Consider the following 19,597-nt stretch of genomic DNA (forward strand, 5'->3'; position numbering starts at 1 on the left):
AGTTTTTCAGCTGCTGTTACGTAGTATATCCTGGAGGCAGGAGTTTTTGTTAAACGAACTTGTTAAACCTCAAAAGGAGGAGTCTAACAAATCATTTGCATGTTCCATTATTTCTGTTTTTTGAGCTTTTACACAAACAGAACATATCATATCCTTGCATTTGTACCATGTTTCTGTTTCTGCCTCATGTGGGTTTGTTGCTTCTACATTTTGGAATCAAAGGTATTTTCTTATTGCTGTCTTTTAGTGACTAGTCAATCAGGATATAAGTCACTGTTTTATTTTCTGCCTGCTAATGTATTTACCTTTCTTTCTCAGATGCTGCGTGTAGAAGGACTAACAAAATCCCTGATGTTATTAAAGCTAGATTAGGAGAACCACTTACTTTAGACTGCATCTACAACTGCTCCTCTGGCTTCATTCGCGGCTCTTGGGAATTTGAAAAAACGCCAGAATGTGGCACCTGTTTGTGGTCTGTAAGAGAAAAAAACACGAGTGAAGACATGTGTATTGTGAGTTTTAAAACACTTAATCTGACCCTAGAACAGACCCAGTATAATTACTCATGTTACTCCATGAAGACTGATTATAAAGGCATGCCTCGTATGCTTGAACGGCTCGTTTCACTTCAAATCCAAGGTAGGACATCGTATGCCAATTTACATGTGCTGTTTGCGTGTATTTGGTGTTTATTCATCATCATGTTTGTTGTAGATACCACCTCAGGACCAGTCATCCCTCCTAAAGTAGCTCTCAGTAAGTCAAGAAAAATGAATTGCTCATGTCATGAAGACTCACAACATTATCCAAGCTACTCAAGTCTGCCTTCTTCTGTTTCCGATGCAGGCATAGAAGTGGAGATTTACCAAAATCAAAAGAAGTTAAACCTATCTTCATATTCCATCCAAGTGCCAGTGGGAGACAAACTAAATCTAGAATGTCTTTCTACCAATCACCTATGTGAAAGCCAGTGGATGAGGGATGATGCAAATCTCACAGACGACATCTCTGGGCCACTGATAGAATGGAACGAAATTACAGAAGATGATGAAGGAACGTATATATGTCACACAAAGCAGCTCTGTACCAGCCAGAGGATTAGTGTAGTGGTAGATGTCATTAAAAAAGGTAAGTTGTTATCATTCAAACTAATAAATTACTAAAACGTGTAAATAAAGACTCTAAAAATAAGTGAATTTCCAAACAGATGAATTTGAATGGATCAGGCCATTAGCAGCAGGTGCATTGTGTGTAGCAGTGATGCTACTATTTTTACTGATATATCTGTGCTACAAAAAGAGAGGGAAGGATATGTTGGATGCAGAGGATTCAACAACTGTAATCTATGAAAAGTAAGGCAAATATTTTAAACATTTTTAATGCAAAGTCTCTCTCTCTCTCTCTCTCTCTCTCTCTCTCTCTCTCTCTCTCTCTCTCTCTCATTTTCTCTCAAAAGTCTTGTTCCTCTGAAAGCGAAGGTGATTTATTTTACCACCAAATCATTTTACTACCCACTTTTTACTTATCACCTATATACAAGGCAGTCATGGAAAAAAACATGAGCTACTGTAGCCAGGTTTTGAGGAAACATGTCAGGGAAAGTGGGTGTCTTAACAGATAAAAAACAGACCCAAATTCAGGGATAATGTAAAGGGGGTTTATTTAAGGGGAAAAATGGCAAAGGGCTAGAAACACGTGGAAACACAGAAACAAAGAGACAAGGACTCAGCAAAAAATAAATAAATAAATAAATAAATAAATAAATAAATAAATAAATAAATGTAAAATAACAATGATAATTATCTGCACGGAAAATGTTAACACACCAAGTTTAAAAAAAAAATTGTAATTATGTAATTACATAATTACATAATTTACATAAATATTTTTAACCTTGCCTTGGTGTATAGATCAGGTTGGATAATTTATTTTTTTTTTTGTTCTGGAAAAACAAATCAGCTTAAGCGTTACATCATCATATCATCATCAGAACTTACACATTATGTACATATGACAGTCGGTATAGTTTGACATTTTTATCAAGCTAATAAAAAGAAATAAAAATAAAAAACTGAATTGACTAAAAAGAAACAGAAACAGAACTGACTGAAGTGATGTGTTTTCTACACTGATGTTAACATGAACAGAGGTCAGTTAGGTAAAGTTTTAAATGTTAGTGACTTGTACCTCAGGTGGTGAGACATAAACTAATGTTAGTGCTATTAATAAAACTAAAAGCTAAAGTTAATATTTAAGAAAATACAAATAAAGCCAGTAATAAAACTCATATTCTATTATAGCCTTTTAATTTATTCAAATTTTGCTTTTCATGATTTTATGGATAAATGTTTACTATGGACTTGTTTTGCTTTCATGATTGCTTCTATAATTATTGCTGTTAAACTAGACAGTAGTTTCCAGTTTAATGCTCGTGTTCATTTAACTTCACTCCTCTCTATCTTTTGTGTATTGCACATTATATAGTTTTACTTATATATAGCATTGTACTGTGTTCCTAGAGAAACAACATTTTGTTCTGTGTAAACTCACTTGCCTTGATTAGATTCGAAGTAGTCGCTGTGGTGTTTTTCTTTTTCTTTTTTTCTTTTTTATTGAAAGTAAATATTAACATGTGAAATTCTCTCTTTTCACTTTTGGAGGTAGCCAGATTTTAACATAATATCATTTTACTTGAGATTGAGATATATGAATGGAATAAAAACATATTTCATGTTAAGAAATTCTCAAAAATTACACAGTTCTCAAAATTATATGTAATTAAAAATGTAACATTTTTACCATTTTCCAAGACCACCGCACAATTATCTACTAACTATGTGTATCTTAACTTTTTTATAGCACAAGAAGCAAAAATGAAGGAATGATCCACAGACCTATAGTACAAGGTGAGTTTTATTTGAAAGTAAGTGAACCTTTACGAATAAAACAAAGCTTTTACAACACAACTGAAGTTCTACTTTCCTTCTGTTAGACAGCCAGAGCGATCATGAAGTCCCTTATGCTGACATTGTGATTTCTGTAAGAGGGTCCAGCATTCCAGAGCTCACAGGACCTCATGGCCAAACTCCACGAGATCATAGACTTGTAAGAGCAGCTTCATTACTTGTAGTCAATAACAAATGTTATAGGTTATATCAAGGTTAATCAAGGTTATATATGATTCATCGCTGGTTTTAGGATATGTGAAGTAAAAAACTGTTTCTGTGTGTGCAGAGATGGAGGGAGGAGGCCACAGGCGTCTCTCATTTACAAGTTTGTCGCTCTGCTGACAGACTACACGTTCATCCCAGAGAGGTCAGCAGGAAACTAAGCACAACCTCTGAATATGCTGTCATTACATACGCCACAGATGCACTTAATTAGTTTAAATATATACAAGCTTTTGCATGTAAATAAAAATGCATGACATATTTTTTTTTACATTTATAAAGAACTATGCTGCTTGCTTGTGCTTTCCTTCTTTTCACATACATTTTAAACTGTAAAATAAACATTTTGTGTGTAATCACTAATGCATTCAATAAAATATTTAGTAATTATTGCTATTATTATTATTATTATTATTATTATTATTATTATTATTATTATTATTATTATTAGTAGTAGTAGTAGTAGTAGTAGTAGTATTTTAAAATGTAATTTAATTTATGCAATTTATTTTGTAATATATTGAGCAGTATACGGTTGTGGACAGCTGACCATCACACCCATGTCCTTGTTGAACATCCCATTATAATAACCTCCACTCCTTTGGGAAGGCTTTCCACTAGTTTTTGGAGTGTGTTTGAGATTTCTAAAAAGCGCTTTAGTTATATCAGGTACTGATTGTGGATGAGGAGGCCTGAGCTTCCAGGTAAAGAAACATTGTAATCTTACAGCATGCAAAGACATAATATATGATAGTGTTTCCAAGTTTGTGGCAAACGTTTGGGGAAATAATAACATTTGAGTTTGATGGTCAGGTATCTACAAACCTTTGGTCTTAAAGTGAATTTCTATAATATATTCAAATACTAAACTGTAATCTATAAAAAGTAAGGCAAATATTTTAAACATTTTTACTGCATTTAACTCTCTCTCTCTCTCTCTCTCTCTCTCTCTCTCTCTCTCTCTCTCTCTCTCTCTCTCTCTCTCTCCCACTCTCTTCGTTTTTTTCTGAAAGCAAAAGTGATTTATTTTACCACCAAATCATTTTACTACCCACTTATTACTTATCACCTATATACAAGGCAGTCATGGAGAAAACACAAGTTACTGTAGCCAGGTTTTGAGGAAACATGTCAGGGAAAGTGGGTGTCTTAACAGATAAAAAAAAAAAAAAAGAACCAAATGCAGGGATAACGTAAAGGGGGTTTATTGAAGGGGAGAAGGACGAAGGGTTAGAAACACTTGGAAACACAGGAACACAAGTATTTTTTATGTAATTTATTTTGCATTATATTGAGAAGTATACACTATACGGCCAAACGGTTGTGAACACCTAATATTAACATTTGAGTGTGATGGTCAGGTGAATTTCTATAATATAATTATCCTACCATAGTGGGTATGATCATGTTAATGTATTATAAAAATAAAAACATACTGTATATAATTAATTGACTGACTTTTTGTCACATAATTAAGGGCAGTTAATCCAAACTTTTTTTTTTTTTTTTTTTTTTAATTATTATAAAACAAATATCTATGTGTGGAGGATTCTGGATTAAAAGGCTTTTTCACTCCAGTAAATAGCCACAGCGTCATATGTCTGTATTGTACGGTGGCAAAAGTGCAAAACAAAATAACACGTTCAAAAGAACAAATTTCGGATTTATTATTTTGATTTCGGAGTTGTTATTTTGTTTTGCACTTCCCGTAGAATTGAAGAGGTCTGTGACATGTCTACAGTTAAGAGGTCGCAAGACGTTTAGAATAAAAATAAATAAATTTAAATAAAAAAAAAACCCGAATGAATGAATGAATGAATGAATGAATGAATGAATGAATGAATGAATGAATACCGATACCCAAAGCTTTAAACACCCGCTGGTTTTTGCTGTCTACGTGAACGCGCACACTTTTAGACCTTCTTTGCTTTCCGTAGTCGCAGACGGTTGCCTAGCAACATCTGAACACAAGTAGAAGTTTTGGAAACGGAACGGTAAGGCTTAATATAGAGATGCTTATGTTATATGTTATGTTAATATATGTTATATATTAATATGTAAATACTATATATATATATATATAATATATGGTATTATGAGAGATGCTTGTGTTCCATGTGTTTGGTCACATCTACAATATGTTAAATAGTAATTGGTACGTTTGCATTCTTTAGAGATAATGAATGTCAAACATTGTAACATTGAAACTTTACTAGTTTGCAGGCGCTAGTTTAAAGAACGTTAGAGAGTTGTGTCAAAATATATCTGCATACTTCTACATTGCAAGCTATTTACTGCATATAGGACTGACTGACACCACTAGTCTGACAGATTAATGTATTGTGTATAAGAAAAAAAATCAACATTTCTTCAGTGTCATAGCCTGAATTTCACAATAATCACAGCACGAAGATCATCCGTGAATCACATGAACTTTTTATGAAGTTACAGTGAAATTGGGCCCTATAGGTTTATGCAGGGATCTCACAAATAATCCAGGTTTTGTTTTTGTTTTATGTTAACTGGAAACTATAAAGTGTTATGTATGTTTCTTGGCTGTTTTTATATTGTTCCTATTCTATGTTGGGGAAGCAGTTCATTTGAGAAATGGCTGTGTCTTTCTCGAACACTACCATGAGAGTTCCTACTGGGTTTGCCAGAATCCTAGAGGGACTAACCAGAGAGGTACTAAGAGATCAGCCTGAAGACATCCCTACCTTTGCTGCACAATACTTTACAGCACTTCTTCAGAAAAGAGAGGGTAATGTTCTTCAGTAGTGTGTAGTGTGTCTGTTCAGCATTATAAACCGCATCATGGTACTTTGCATTCTTAATTCTAAAACAATTATTTAATAGCTACAGTATGTTACAAGAAAATATCATAGCTCTAGAGTCACCGGTTTGATTAAGAGCTTGGGTTTTCCCTGTTCTTCACATTTCATTCTGGGTTTCTTATAAGTTCTCCAGGTTTATTCCCACCGTCCAGGCATGTACAGTAGGCTCTAAATTGCAGCCTCTGTGTGTGTGTGTGTGTGTGTGTGTGTGTGTGTGTGTGTGTGTGTGTGTGTGTGTGTGTGTGTGTGTGTGTGTGTGTGTGTGTGTGTGTGTGTGTGTGTGAGTGTGTGATTAATTTAGTTAGTTTACACAGTTGGGAGTATGGACTTAGACATAATGACAAAAAAAAGTATAAAAGAGTGAGTTAACGTGTTTAACGGAACATGTTGCAAATTAAATTTCCATTGTAGCTGAAAATGAATCATTTTTGAAATATTTAGTCTAAGACTCGACTGAAATGATGGGCTGGGTGCATCGAGTAGTGCATCCTCCCCAAAGTTTAATCTGCACTCTATGTCCACTTTATTAGGAACATCTGCACATTGACACAGTTAATACCTAATCAGCTAATTATGTGGCTTCTGTACTGTAGATAAGAGAAATCAGAGGAGAATGACCAGGCTGATTTTAGATGTCAGAAAGTCTATAATACTTAATTAAGCACTCTTAACAACCATGGTGAACAGAAAAGCATCTCAGCATACACAACACATCAAGTATAGAGTTGGACACAGCACAAGATCATACCAGGTTCCACTCAGCCATGAAAAAGAATCTTTGGACACAGGCTATTAGGCTATCATGGACACACCGGTCTCACTGAAACTGAAACATAGGTGTATATGTGTTCCTAATAAAGTGGAAGATAAGTGCATAATTTAGAAGTTCATGTTTTTCAGTATAGCATATTTCCTCTTAATGATTTTAAAGTTACGGATGATGCAATATAAAAACAACATATAGAAAATCTGCTTTTTCTATTCATCATACCGTTGTTTATCTTTATTCAGTACTTGATCAGGATTGAGGTGGATCTGGAACACTTCTTACCTCAGACAATTTATCATAGCCAATCTAATCTGGCATGTTGTCAGTGGGTGGGATGAAACTGTAGAACTCCACCAGAGACTCTGGAGCTGTGAGGTTGCAAACACTACAACACTATGGCACTTTTTTAATGCTTAATCCTGTTTGGGGAAAATTGTTTCATAAGTGATTTGGACAAAAATATGCACTATTTCATTATTCACTTTTAGAATTACTTCCTGAAGTCTTTTTATACATATTTTGCGCTTTATGTAATTTATTTTCTCCAGAAAATGGCTTTGATCCAGCAGAGGGGGGTGCACAGACGCAGCACAGGTTTTCCAACAATGACACCTTCAATGTGGGTTGAATAGATTTTGCATTAACCTCAACAATTTATTTATCATTATTTAGCACTGTTCTCAGTTTGTCTTTTTATTTTGGAACAGGATACAGTAAACCAGGAAAAGTGCAGCCCAGCTAAAGAAACTGGAAATTCTGTATATGAGTGAGTCAGATTTCTCCACGGCTTGACAAGAAAGGCAGCATCAGTTAGTTCAGATCCAGTTTTTCCTGATTTAATTACATGGCCAAAATATAGGAAATAAAATTTGAGATGAATCCGGATTTTACTTTTTTGAGTGTTTCTGTGTTTCATAGACAAACAGGGTCTGGTAGCTTAGAGGTTAAAATGTTTGCCTCTAATCTATTGGAGTTAAGGTTTTTACCCAGTTTGCATGTTCTTCCTTTGCTTTTGGGGGTTTCCTCTGTGTGCCCCAGTTTCCTCCCTATTCCAAAGACATGCATTTTAGGCTTTTTGGCATCTCTAAATTGTCCACAGTGTGTGAATAGGTGTGTTAGCATATGTGTGATTGGTTGCCAGATGATCAGGTTGTCCATTCAATATATACTCCAGGTCCCCTATGACCTTTTGTATGACAAGAACATCATTGGATGTATGCATGTATCTCATGGCTTTAACTGAAGTGTAGTATATTTAGCTTTGACAGCATTTTGAACCATAGCAGTTCTTTTTCATCTCAATCAAGACAGATTTTCAGTTGCTAGCTAGTTCAAAAGACTACAGATAATCACAGCACCAAAACAAACCTCCACACCTACTATTCAGGATCAGTAATGAATTATCATTGTGATGCTTGTTTGAGCTCCTGTTTTAACTAAGCCTTCATTTTGAATTATTCTTAATTGCTACTTAATTGTCCTTATATTTAAATGTCACCCTCCAGAGACCGAGATTTTCAAGCCGACTCGGTTGAAAATATTGAAGACAAAATTACCCAGCCTGCACAGACCTCCTCCCCTTCACCTGAGACCCTTGATACCTCTAAAGGCATTGTGGATCTATCAAATCTACAGCCAAACAATGAGCTAAATGAATCTGAAGATGAATCAGGAGAGACTGATTCTGAGCTTAACCTGGAGTTTTCATACAGGAGAACTGCAGATGTTGACATATGTGCTGAAGAGCTTAAAGCTATGGAAATGGCTGAGGAAGAAACGATTCAAAATATACAGGAGGCTGCCAGCATCAGTGAAGCAAATGAAACAGCAGAAAAAGATCTCGATCCTGTAACGTTGTCATCATATCGTGGTCTCGCAGATATAGATGTGTGTGCTGAAGAACTGCAGTCTACTTTGCAGGAGGAAGAGCATACAGAGGACAGCGAAGATAGAATGCAGACTGATGCAGGTTTTATTCCACATTCAGAAAGTCCAGACCATGTCCTAGTCGAACAAGGTGTCCTAGATACCCATGAAGAATGCACTCAGCCTGGTATTGAGACTACTTTATATGTTGAACAGGATGTTGATAAAGAAATAAATAACATTTCTTATAATGAAATAACTGTTGCTTCTCCTGTTAAAGAGGACATAATAGTAGAGACTGGTCATCTTTCTGAGGGTGTCGGTGAAATGACTAACACTTTGTTTGATGATGCTAGCCCAGAAATTCTTAATGTTGATCCGCATCATCCCAACGACGGAGCTGAAAGTATCAGTCTGTCAGAAGAAGTGAAAACTTTTGATGAAAATGAGCAAGCAAATGACATTTTGGCAGCTGATGCTATGAGTGAATCATCATTCATTCTAGAAAAAGGCAGTCTAGCAGACAGGAAGAACAAGGATACACCAGGACTGGAGGATATGGTGAATGTAGCTTCTGAAGTCCAGGAAGAAAATAACAATTGTGAAAGTTTCACTGATGACACTCCTGCCACTGATGACAGAGATGTTATGCAGGAAGATCAGACACATGATGACACTGACCGCGAAGATATACCTAAAATGATCACTGTGGGGGATATGGAAGGCCTGGAGGACAGTAACCTTAATCCCATTGGCATTTCAGATGAGGACATGAACAAAGATGACACCAGAACATCTCAGCAGGATGTAAATGAGGTCGAGGAAACCAGTGAAATTGATGAAGGAAATTATAGTGTGAATGCACCTGAGACACAGGAAGACAATTTGTTTTTTAGTACATTTACCCATGAATCTAAAACATCCGAGGAAACTGAGCAGGACATGGAGGTCAACTATAAACAATCTGCTACAGATTCCCACGTGCTCACAGAGGAACCTGAGCTAGCAACAGATTATAAACAGTCTGAACAACAAGATGACAACATCCATGAATCCATACTTGAAAGTGAGAACAAGGAGGTGGACCAACAGGTAAGATGTAGAAATAGTGTTTTATCTGAATTTAGAGTGTGTTTTGGCAAACAGAGAATCCAGGATAAGTGATGACCTTATCCTGGATATAGGCTGTTCCAATTTCTGTCCCAAGCTGATATTTTAAAAATAAAAACCTCAAGGACATGTCTGATCAACAGCGAGGTGCCTCTGTTCTGGTCTCGAGAGATAGGTGATTGAATATGCCCCTGAAATAGTTCAGTTTCTGGGTAACAGACTGCATCATTCAGAGACACAGGTTTCCAATCACTCAATGCTACAATATTGTCATTAGAGATATGAGACCCAATGGAAAGTCTCGTCTCAGGGATTTCAAAACTTGGTTCTTTTCTAAAGAAAAAATGGTTCTTTTCTATACAATTGTTCTAGAAGGAAGTTTGGTGGAGAAGGATTTATAAGTGTTGCCATGGAAACATTGCTACCATATTTTCTCTCCTCTAGCTCAAGATAGATAGATGCTCTTTCATATAGATAGATAGATAGATAGATAGATAGATAGATAGATAGATAGATAGATAGATAGATAGATAGATAGATAGATAGATAGATAGATAGATAGATAGATAGATAGATATTTTTCTTTTCCTTTTTCAAAAATACCTTATTAATACCTCTTTTTTTCCCTCTTTAAGAAAAGCAAAAAATAAAAATCTTATGGAAAGCCAACTAGAATGTCTTCAGGGGGTAATTAGATTTGTTCAGTGTGCTCACTCTGTCTCCTTTACAAGGAGGTCATGTATATATCACATCCAGCAACTTTTACTTTTCTAGTATGCAGAAGTACAGTGTTCTTGTCTTCTGTAATGTTCGAAAAAATCATAAATATCAAAATATTGAGATATTTTTACCTTATTTTTATTACACCCCCCCCCCCCCCCCCTCAAGAATTTAATCTGGTTAGAGGATGGCGGTAAGGAAAATGTGTAATGCTCCAGGGTTTTTGGGTTGGATGGATTTGGTGCTGCATCTTGGCAGACTGCATACAGGTCAGAGGAGGAATATCTTTCGAGCGTCTAGACATGCAGGCCAGGTTTTCAGCATTTTTTAGAACATGGTAGGTTTTTTTTTAAAAATGTGAAGTACTGCATGGTCCTGCCAAAGCAAAGCTGGATGATAAGCAAATTTTTAGTGCCTCTAGGCAATGGAAAGCAAGTCGAGAATTTTGTCTGGGAATTAAGTTCATTCACGTAGGCTTTATTAAAGGATTAAACTACACTTATCCTGACATAAGACCTACAGTATAGCAATGGTTTCCCATCCTGTTTTGCAGTGGGACAATTACAATGTCCAGATGTTACAAATGCCTCCTTAGAGAAATGTCTCAAAGCATCACCATAGCATGACATGTGTGTCTGATTTTCGAAACTGGGTTTGACTCCTGATTTTAAACCGCGCCCAACATGCAGTCAAAACCAACCTGAGCGTGTGATAGCTAATAGCAATGAATTCTTTACAGGATTTATTATAAAAACATTATTTTTATCATCCAGAGATTACATGCTCAATGGAAGGGTATAGAACAAATATAGAAGGGGTTTTATTGATGGACCAGAGAGAGCTTTTTCTGGCATAAACCCACACCAGCAGGATATGACAAACACACCATATGGAAACGCAGGATACATCTAATGCTGGCACTATTGATCTCCTTTTGGATTGATATTTCTTGCTTCACTAACATGTCTGTAACACAGCATTAATGATTGAGATGGTGCACGTAAAATACCTTCACAGTTGTACAGTTACACTCCAAATTGATTTTGGATTATATACAAATCCAAGAAGAAGGACTAATCCCACACTGCTCAGCTGTAATAGTTTTACTGTTATTTATAGATATTACATTTGATCCCTTCCGTCTAATATGACAACCAGCAATGCATGAATATAGCAGATATTTAATTTCATAGACATTAAAGGTTTGCTGCTTTTAATAAACAAATTGCTAGTTGACCAAAAACACACTATATTACTAATACAGAATTATTAAGATAATAACAAAAACATTTCAGAGTTTTCTTTTGTAGTATATGCTTCATTTTCATTCATGTGAAAAGTTGGCATTGTGAACTACAGGCATCTGTTTCATCTTATTGAAACACCCCATCCATTGAAAAACATTCATCCCAGACCTGCAGACTTCACAGCGGGGTTGTGCGATTAGTGAGAAAAAGAAAAAAAAACACTCCAGGGGTGTTATGTAGGGTGTTATTTACTGCTCTGCATCACTTTATGCTTTGTCAGTCTTTTTTTTTTTTTTCATTCCAAGAGTCTAATCCATCCAAGACTGTATCACAACCTCACCACCATATTGACATTGCCAATGACCCTAAACCTTCATCTTGGTTGTTTGACCCATAAGATGGCTCCACATCACCAAGATTCAGGCCGAGCACAACCAGGTTATGTATGTAGCACAGTCACTAGATGCTTATCTCTGCACAAAAGCCCCAGGCCTGGTACCATGGGTCGAACTCGGTAACACTAAATCAACGTGGGAATGCTTAGTCTCTGTTGTACCTTTCTTGGTGGTCATTCAGATCTGATCACAAAGGATGGCTCTACTTGTAGCATTAATCTCCTGATGACATAACCCTAAGGTTCTGTCAAAAGTATGCAAGTTTTTTTTTTCTATTGTTGTTAACAGGAAACATAAGGGATTTTTATGTGTAGTGTTTTGATATTTTTATTTTAAGTTTGTCTGCACCTTTTTTCCATGTGACATTGATCATTTTCCACTGAAAAGTCATGTCAGTTGAGTCAGAGTGATAATAGGTGAAATATAGTGTTAGTGAGACATCTTAGATGTAGGTGCTTGCGCTCTCTCTCTCTCTCTCTCTCTCTCTCTCTCTCCTTTATTCTATTTATCTCTCTCCTTTATTCTCTCTCTCTCTCTCTCTCTCTCTCTCACTCTCTCTCTCCTTTATTCTATTTATCTCTCTCTCCTTTATTCTCTCTCTCTCTCTCTCTCTCTCTCTCTCTCTCTCTCTCTCTCTCTCTCTCTCTCTCTCTCTCTCTCTCTCTCTTCTTCATTCCCTCCCTCACTCTCCTCTCTCTCCCCCGCTCCTGCTTTCCACCCACTCCAGCTGGGAGAATAATAAGCAGAGCTTGGTGAGAGGCGCGTGCGCTCCAATCTCTCTATCATCACCTTTCTCGTCTATTAGTCCAGTAAAGAACACATTTTGTCAGCATGGACTGCCACTGCGTAAGTACATGTCTGCCTTTTATACACCACTTGATGGGTGATCTGTAACAGCGTATTAATATAACTTATTTAAGTTTTCTCCGAACAGCCTGAGTGAAAAGATAACCGTGATCGCATGCACTTGCACATTATTTCGTGCAACTTATCAAACACAGCAGCTTTAAAATGGAAAATGCATTCCTTTTTGTTCATCACCGTATGTGCTTCATGCTTCAACATATTCCTTTAGTGAGAAATAATGAAAAAGAACGCGATACGTTCGCATATTTAGTACTGCTTGAAAACAGTTTTGTGTTTTTTTCCACTTTAATATGATTTTCCTGAATTCACTTCCACACTCGTCCTCTAGAGGTCGATGCAGAACTCTATTGTAGCACAAAGCCTTTTTAGTTTGGAAGTCAATCTTTTTTTTTTTTTTTTTTTTTTTTGCGATCAATTTAGTGTTATGTAGCGATTGAACTAAAAAAAAATGGATATATAACGTTTTGGACGATTTACTCAAGGTTTAGTGTTTCGAAATGTTACGTTATAGTGACTCCTGGTGGTCAGATTGTGTCAGATTATTGATTAGTGAAACGTTTATGAAATACTGCGTGATTTACTAAAAGAAGACGCTGATGAAGATGAACCAAGGCATTTGCAATATGAGATATTCTGCAAATTAGAAGTCATATTTAATTTCTAAAATATGTTTTTGCTGTGTTTTGATAAATCATGGAATTAGCATAATGTAGGCTTGGAGGGATGGATAGATGGATGCAAAAAGAAAAAAAAACACAATCACTAACTGAATTCATAGGTTCATAGGTTTAAACCCTACAAGATTTATTCCAATGATAATTTTTAGGTGCTATTTTTTGTCCATCATGTCCAGCCCTAGCCCTTGAAAAAAAAGGTTTTCAAACTCTTAAAGTGAGACTTCTGGGTTAAATATTCAATGCCTGCCTTTCCTGGGATTTACACTTTTTGTTTTTGTGACAGTTAATACAATGCGATTGATTTATTAACAACACACAGTGTTTGTTAGCAGGCTTACATATTATAGTAGGAATTTGTGTTAGAATTGGAATATTAGTAATAATGTTGTTTTGTGTGTATATTTTACAGCCCTGGCCTATGGTTTAAATATAAAATTCACATAGACTAAAAACAAAGATAACAAATTTTCAAGGATTTTTTAATCCAGATCACCAACACCATCTGTATGATTTAAGAAAGATGCAATCTGGAAGGTCTGTTGATTTTGCCTTTTAAATGGTCAAATAAAGTGAAATATTTTAATTTTAATGCCACTAGTTCATTAACATAGCACAAAGAATTATATTTACAAGAATAGGGATATTGTGATGTACCTTTTAGTTGCCAAAATGCACAATACTGGTTAAAACTTATTTTTTGTCACAGTGGATCCTGCTTTAATGTTCGAAAAGTACAAATTTTATTTATATTACACTCAAGCTGCTTATTTGATCAACTCTGGATTTGCAAACAGGAGTATGTCCATGCTCTAGTCTCTCTAGGATCTCTAGTCTACACTATATTTAACTTAAATAAATCATTTGGAAAGGCTAAGGAAAATTACATGAGCACTGGCAGACAACACAAATTCTTATTTAAGAATTCAAGAATGCATAACACCCCTGCCTTTGTCCATAAGGTGTGATAAAAATGTCAAAAAATGTTCAACAAAATGAAAAGGAGTTGATTAATTTTTAGGTCAGTGGGTGGCTTCATGCTTCACCCACCCAGAGGCTGTTTCAGCCCTGTCACTCATTCTATGCTTACCGGCTTTACAGATGCATAGTGGGAGAAGGCATGGGCTCACACATTCAAGCCTCATAAGCATTTATATCTGTATAAATAAATCCCACCAACACAAAAACCTGAAAACAAGGACATCTGCATGTCCTACTTCTCAGGAGAAATTATATCATTCATGACATGTTTTTAGCTCTGGAAAGGTTAAGTAATTATAATTGTCTTTCTGTAAATGATGAAATGTTCAGGGCCTTAATTACTTTTCTGAGTTCTTTTAATAGTTCCAAAATTAGAGCTTCCTTTTACTGTGTATTGATATTTATTTTTGCAAGTAGAAAGACTGTTATTTTATATTGAAGCCAATACACACTGGGTAGGGATAGCACACTAAGCTGAGCTGAATTCAACAATGATCATTGTAAGGTGAGGATAAGCATAAAATTATCAATGGAAATGGACCCTTGGTTACTGAACTTGTTCTTGGTTATTATGGTAACAGGAGGAGAGCAGCCAGCCACAGGAGGAAGAGGACATCATGGACATCCCCCTGGATGACCCAGAGGCCAACAAGGCAGCCGCCAAGATTCAGGCTGGGTTCCGTGGCCATATGACCCGGAAGAAGTTGAAACCCGGTGATAAACCCGGGGAGGAGGTGAGCAGCACTGGTGAGACGCTCAACGGAAGCCAGGGGGACGCAGGTCAGTGACTGTCCCCAGTAGCCTATAGACTGAGGACCAGGATAAGCTATGTAGTTCACACACTTCAAAGTTTTTTCTTACCCCCGAAGACACGTACCAGAACTTAAAATAAAATGGACTTTCAGATTTTAGATTTAGGTGAAATTAGAAGTGAACTGAAGAATTATATTGACTTGTGAAATATATAGTTCTACTTCGACTGGATTTATTTCCAAAACTGGTATGAATACGTCTGGATACCTTCTTATGTGTACATTCACACACGTAAAATAATCCCAAAAAAGTTAAGTTGTAGTGTAGTACATGATTTGGAGCTATATGTTTAGCAGCTTGTAACCACTGTCAGTAAATTATACTCCAAAGCTGTGTGTAGCCTCTTCTCATTAACTTTTAGATTTAAGCACATTTGGATATCCTTTGCATCCGTTATCATTACTTGTCCACTCTGTCTGCTTCATGATCTCTCTGTGCATAAACTGTTTAGTTCTGTTTATTTTTCTGTATGTGGCATTTACCACTCTTACTGTACAGGTCACCTTTCCCCTCAAAATATTATCCTTTATTATATTATATTTTCTCTGCCGTCTAGTCAACTAGTGGACCTTTGCTACTAGTGTGGTTGGACATCAATTATCCTGGACAGAATCATGTACTTCTTTCAGAGATTCTTTCCACATTTTACAGTCTTTTGTAACTAGGCTACAAGTGCCATGCTTGTTTGACGATACCATGGTTGTTTGTTTGTTGAGGTCTGCTGTCCCAAACAGTATGATGTCCCTCATACTGAATTTCCAACCAAAGACTGTGACCCAGAAGTCCAGGAGATGCTTCTGAAAGCAAGAACCATACTGTAAAGGCCTTTTATGACCTAAACTGGAGTTTTGAGTATGTCATTATTTTAATCAGGTAGACCCATTGTATTGCCTTATTCCATGTATCTTGACTTGACTTCTTTCAGGGACTGCTAGACAGCATCTTGCATGCCAGCTGACTGTGAAATGACCTATTGGTTGAAACTTGTTTTCCAATGCTATGTCAGCCAAGAATGTGAATCAGTCAGTTGACCTTACAGCATTCACTGAAACTGATCCTGTAGAGTATTCCTTGCTGAGTCTGGTACATGCCCTGTGGTATTATTTATACCAGATGGCAGCCATTCAATCCTCATACTGTACCAAATGTTCATTTTCCATGTAGGAAAGACTTTGGGTATTCCAATGGTTAACCCAGTTGGATATACAAGGTGCCAAGTCTGTACTGTACAAGGATTGTGTCCTCTTCATGAACATGCACTGCAAGTTGCCGCTACAGTATTTGTATGACACTTCTGTTTCTCTAGATTCTAGAAGGTTAACATCAATTCTTCAGTTAATATGAATTTGGTGGTTATTTCAGGATAGCTTTCTAGGATAAATTATTTCTGCTCCAAATTAAATTCTTGCTATACATTATCCAGGTGTTTCACACTGCTCCTGGCAGTAACTGTATTATAGATGAAATAGAACTTCATATAGAACAAGTTATAAAACATAACTGAAGTTTTAGCAAATCTGGATAACCACAAAGGACACTTGTTATTTGCAATTGGCACTGGTTCAAGAAGAGAGAAAAAGATGGTTATAGGATTGTTTTTTCTTACTGTGGCACATATCACAATGTGACTTTGTTGGGATGCCTTGGCAAGCGTTAGAGTTCAATGTACCAGAGCTACATGAAACTACTAGAATTTTCTGATCATGCAGCCATTTTAAAGCATATTATTCAGTAACTAATCAAAAGTAAAGTGACATACATATGTAGTTAGAAGAGCAAGGAATCAAATTCTGGACTCATTAACAATTTCTTGAAGTTTGTGGAGATTATAAATAAGGACAGAGTTGTCCATGTTCCCTGCTATTTAGCTGTCATGTGATGGCTGACAAGTAGGTGGGAATTAGGGAGAGAAAAAATAATAGGAGGGTAAAAAAGAACACTAAAACGAATGGAACGACAGAGAGAAACCTTACACCTGCAGTATGGTAATCGTGTCTCGGTTTTAGAGGCACAAATCTAATTGTGATTGTGGGTGTCTGAAACCTCTGCTGTTTTTCCATAACTGTGTACGAAAATATCTCTTACTCTATACAAATGTTCTCTTTTCTTATACAATGTATTTGATTGCATGATTTAAAACAATGCTACAGCCTTATTAATCCTAAGCACCAGTGTACCCCAACTGCCCCTTTTTTATAAAACTACCCCTAACATAATCAGTACCCCATCTTCACACACTTCAACATTTTTTATGACTCAAACCGTGTGCCTGGAACAGAAATGCTTAAATCACTTTAATTCAGCAGTAAAACCAGCACATTTAAATGGTCAAAAACTAATATTAAATATTCTACAAAGATTATGTTTTTCTGCATTTATGAAGCTCCCTGAATATATTGGTATGCTTTGTTCAGCCTGAGAAGAAACTAAGGAATGCTGGTCATTCTAGGTGGAAAGTGGGGCATGCAACGAGTGTGAGTGCGTCCTTCTCACATCACCAGGCCTAGATTTCTCTCCTTCAGCTGTGCTGGTCCTCTGTACCCCACCTCTGAAGAGGACTGGGGGAATTTAGGCCTTTTTCTGTCAAGCAACATCAACCCAGTTCTTGGTTGCTATGCATTTTATAAATGGAGCTGTTATTTTTATACTCAGGTGCATCTGCACAACTGAGAAACTGGGTTCTGTCTTAACTGTGGTGTGAACAAAAAAACAAAAAAAAACACAGGCATCTGCCTAGGTGTGGGTTATGCCCTAAAAATGATAGATGTGGATATTAAGAAATTATAATGATCAAGGCATAGAAGTAGAAGTAGTAATATTTTGAAAAAAAACAAAAAACACTGTATATAATATTCATAATTTATCACAAGGAGAGGGTGAGGAAATAATATTTCTGCCTCTACATAAATACATAATAGAGACAGAATCAGATCAATGCATTTATGGATACATCACACTTTAGAATTCACTAATGACTATATAGTGAATATGTGTATATATATTAAGAGAAAATATATAGACAATATACATTTTCTAGCTCTATTCTTTTATACATGCATCCACTTTATTAATATTAATCCACGTTACAAGCATTTTGCATATTGGAGGTATTAAGAATGTAATAAACACATAAATACACTGTTAAATCTGTTGCATGATTGAATTCATTACCAATTAAAGTGTGTAAACAATATCTCAACAATGGAACTGTTTGCAATATTGTCAACAGATCTAGTTAAATCTGTTATGTGTTTTGGACAGCAGGAGGATCAGAAGGAGTAGAGACAGATGAGACGTCTGTGCCAGAGCAGTGAGGATTCTTCACTCTGGGGACAGCAGTTCCTGGAGACATACCTTTTTATTTAGAGACAAGCAGTAGTTGTAGGTTGGATCTCTCGTCTAAATTATGATCGTTCCTTCTTAATTATTCATTCAATCTCTGTTTCTCTCTACCTATTTCTCTTTTTTCGTTCTTTTTCCCGCTTTTAATCCAGTCTAACAAGAAATAACTGTCCCAAACCAGCATGCATTTGCATCTCACTGGGCATGAACTTGGTGCATTTGTATTCTTCCTGATTGTGTGCTAGTCCAAATGTTGGTGTGAAAGCGACAAGGAATGCCCGTAAGAGTTTAACACGTACTGCTCGACTCAGTAATATTTTAGACTTGAAATGATGTATCACAGCTGTTTTTTGTATTTGCTGTTTGCTTGAAGGTTTGCCTTATCATGGTGATTATCATTATGTAGTATGCATTATGTCATTATGTTTAAATACTTTAGGAATTTGTGAGTGTGTTTGATTGTGTGCGCGAGTGTGCGTGTATATAATTTATTGAATGCTTTCTATATTTATTGCTGTTATGAATCTGCTTTATAATCTGTTAAATGTTTGCTTTGCTCCCTTTAATATTTAACTTCTCTGTAGAATCAGATGAAAAAAGAAATCAGAGCTTCCAAAACGGCAGTTAGCATGGCTGGCCTTCTGTTCTTTCTTCTTTTTTTAAATAATCAAATTGCTGTATTTCAAGGAGTTTAAGAATTTTGATTTTACTAGGAATGTATGTTTTATTAATGGTTATAAAGATCATCTTGCATGTAAACAATGGATTAAAGCATCAACAGTAAACTGAATAAAAAGCTCTGAAATGTA

At 36.1% G+C, this 19,597-nt stretch overlaps 2 protein-coding genes across 6 annotated transcripts; both read left to right on the plus strand.

The window, feature by feature from the left end:
* Positions 1-62: 62 nt before the first annotated feature.
* Positions 63-3,560, plus strand: LOC113660468. 2 transcript variants are annotated; one of them, XM_027173994.2, is made up of 8 exons: positions 63-222; positions 319-639; positions 715-756; positions 847-1,128; positions 1,208-1,352; positions 2,860-2,906; positions 2,993-3,105; positions 3,235-3,560. In XM_027173994.2, exons 1-8 carry the CDS (start codon positions 168-170, stop codon positions 3,382-3,384), a joined length of 1,155 nt encoding a protein of 384 aa, XP_027029795.1. In that variant the 5' UTR covers positions 63-167; the 3' UTR covers positions 3,385-3,560. The 2 variants fall into 2 exon arrangements, with proteins under 2 accessions (XP_027029795.1, XP_027029794.1); XM_027173993.2 differs by having other exon boundaries at positions 319-756.
* A 1,541-nt stretch (positions 3,561-5,101) lies between these two features.
* spa17 (sperm autoantigenic protein 17) lies at positions 5,102-19,597 on the plus strand. Of its 4 annotated transcripts, none has more exons than XM_027173904.2 (7): positions 5,102-5,164; positions 5,766-5,931; positions 7,322-7,392; positions 7,481-7,539; positions 8,279-9,731; positions 15,215-15,413; positions 18,708-19,597. In XM_027173904.2, the coding sequence occupies exons 2-7, from the start codon at positions 5,778-5,780 to the stop codon at positions 18,758-18,760; spliced, it is 1,989 nt and encodes a 662-aa protein (XP_027029705.2). In that variant the 5' UTR covers positions 5,102-5,164; positions 5,766-5,777; the 3' UTR covers positions 18,761-19,597. The 4 variants fall into 4 exon arrangements, with proteins under 4 accessions (XP_027029705.2, XP_027029706.2, XP_027029707.2 ...); XM_027173905.2 differs by having other exon boundaries at positions 18,711-19,597; XM_027173906.2 differs by having other exon boundaries at positions 15,215-15,367; positions 18,708-19,069.

Source organism: Tachysurus fulvidraco, chromosome 11, assembly GCF_022655615.1.
Source record: "Tachysurus fulvidraco isolate hzauxx_2018 chromosome 11, HZAU_PFXX_2.0, whole genome shotgun sequence".
Classification (NCBI taxonomy): Eukaryota; Metazoa; Chordata; class Actinopteri; order Siluriformes; family Bagridae; genus Tachysurus; species Tachysurus fulvidraco.

Coding starts and splice junctions, on each gene's coding strand:
- LOC113660468 (XM_027173993.2), top strand. CDS start 168: ATGTTTCTGTTTCTGCCTCATGTGGGTTTGTTGCTTCTACATTTTGGA. Junction 223..318: donor TCTACATTTTGGAATCAAAG/GTATTTTCTTAT, acceptor TTTCTTTCTCAG/ATGCTGCGTGTAGAAGGACT. Junction 1,353..2,859: donor ACAACTGTAATCTATGAAAA/GTAAGGCAAATA, acceptor ACTTTTTTATAG/CACAAGAAGCAAAAATGAAG.
- spa17 (XM_027173904.2), top strand. CDS start 5,778: ATGGCTGTGTCTTTCTCGAACACTACCATGAGAGTTCCTACTGGGTTT. Junction 5,932..7,321: donor ACTTCTTCAGAAAAGAGAGG/GTAATGTTCTTC, acceptor TATTTTCTCCAG/AAAATGGCTTTGATCCAGCA. Junction 7,393..7,480: donor CCAACAATGACACCTTCAAT/GTGGGTTGAATA, acceptor ATTTTGGAACAG/GATACAGTAAACCAGGAAAA.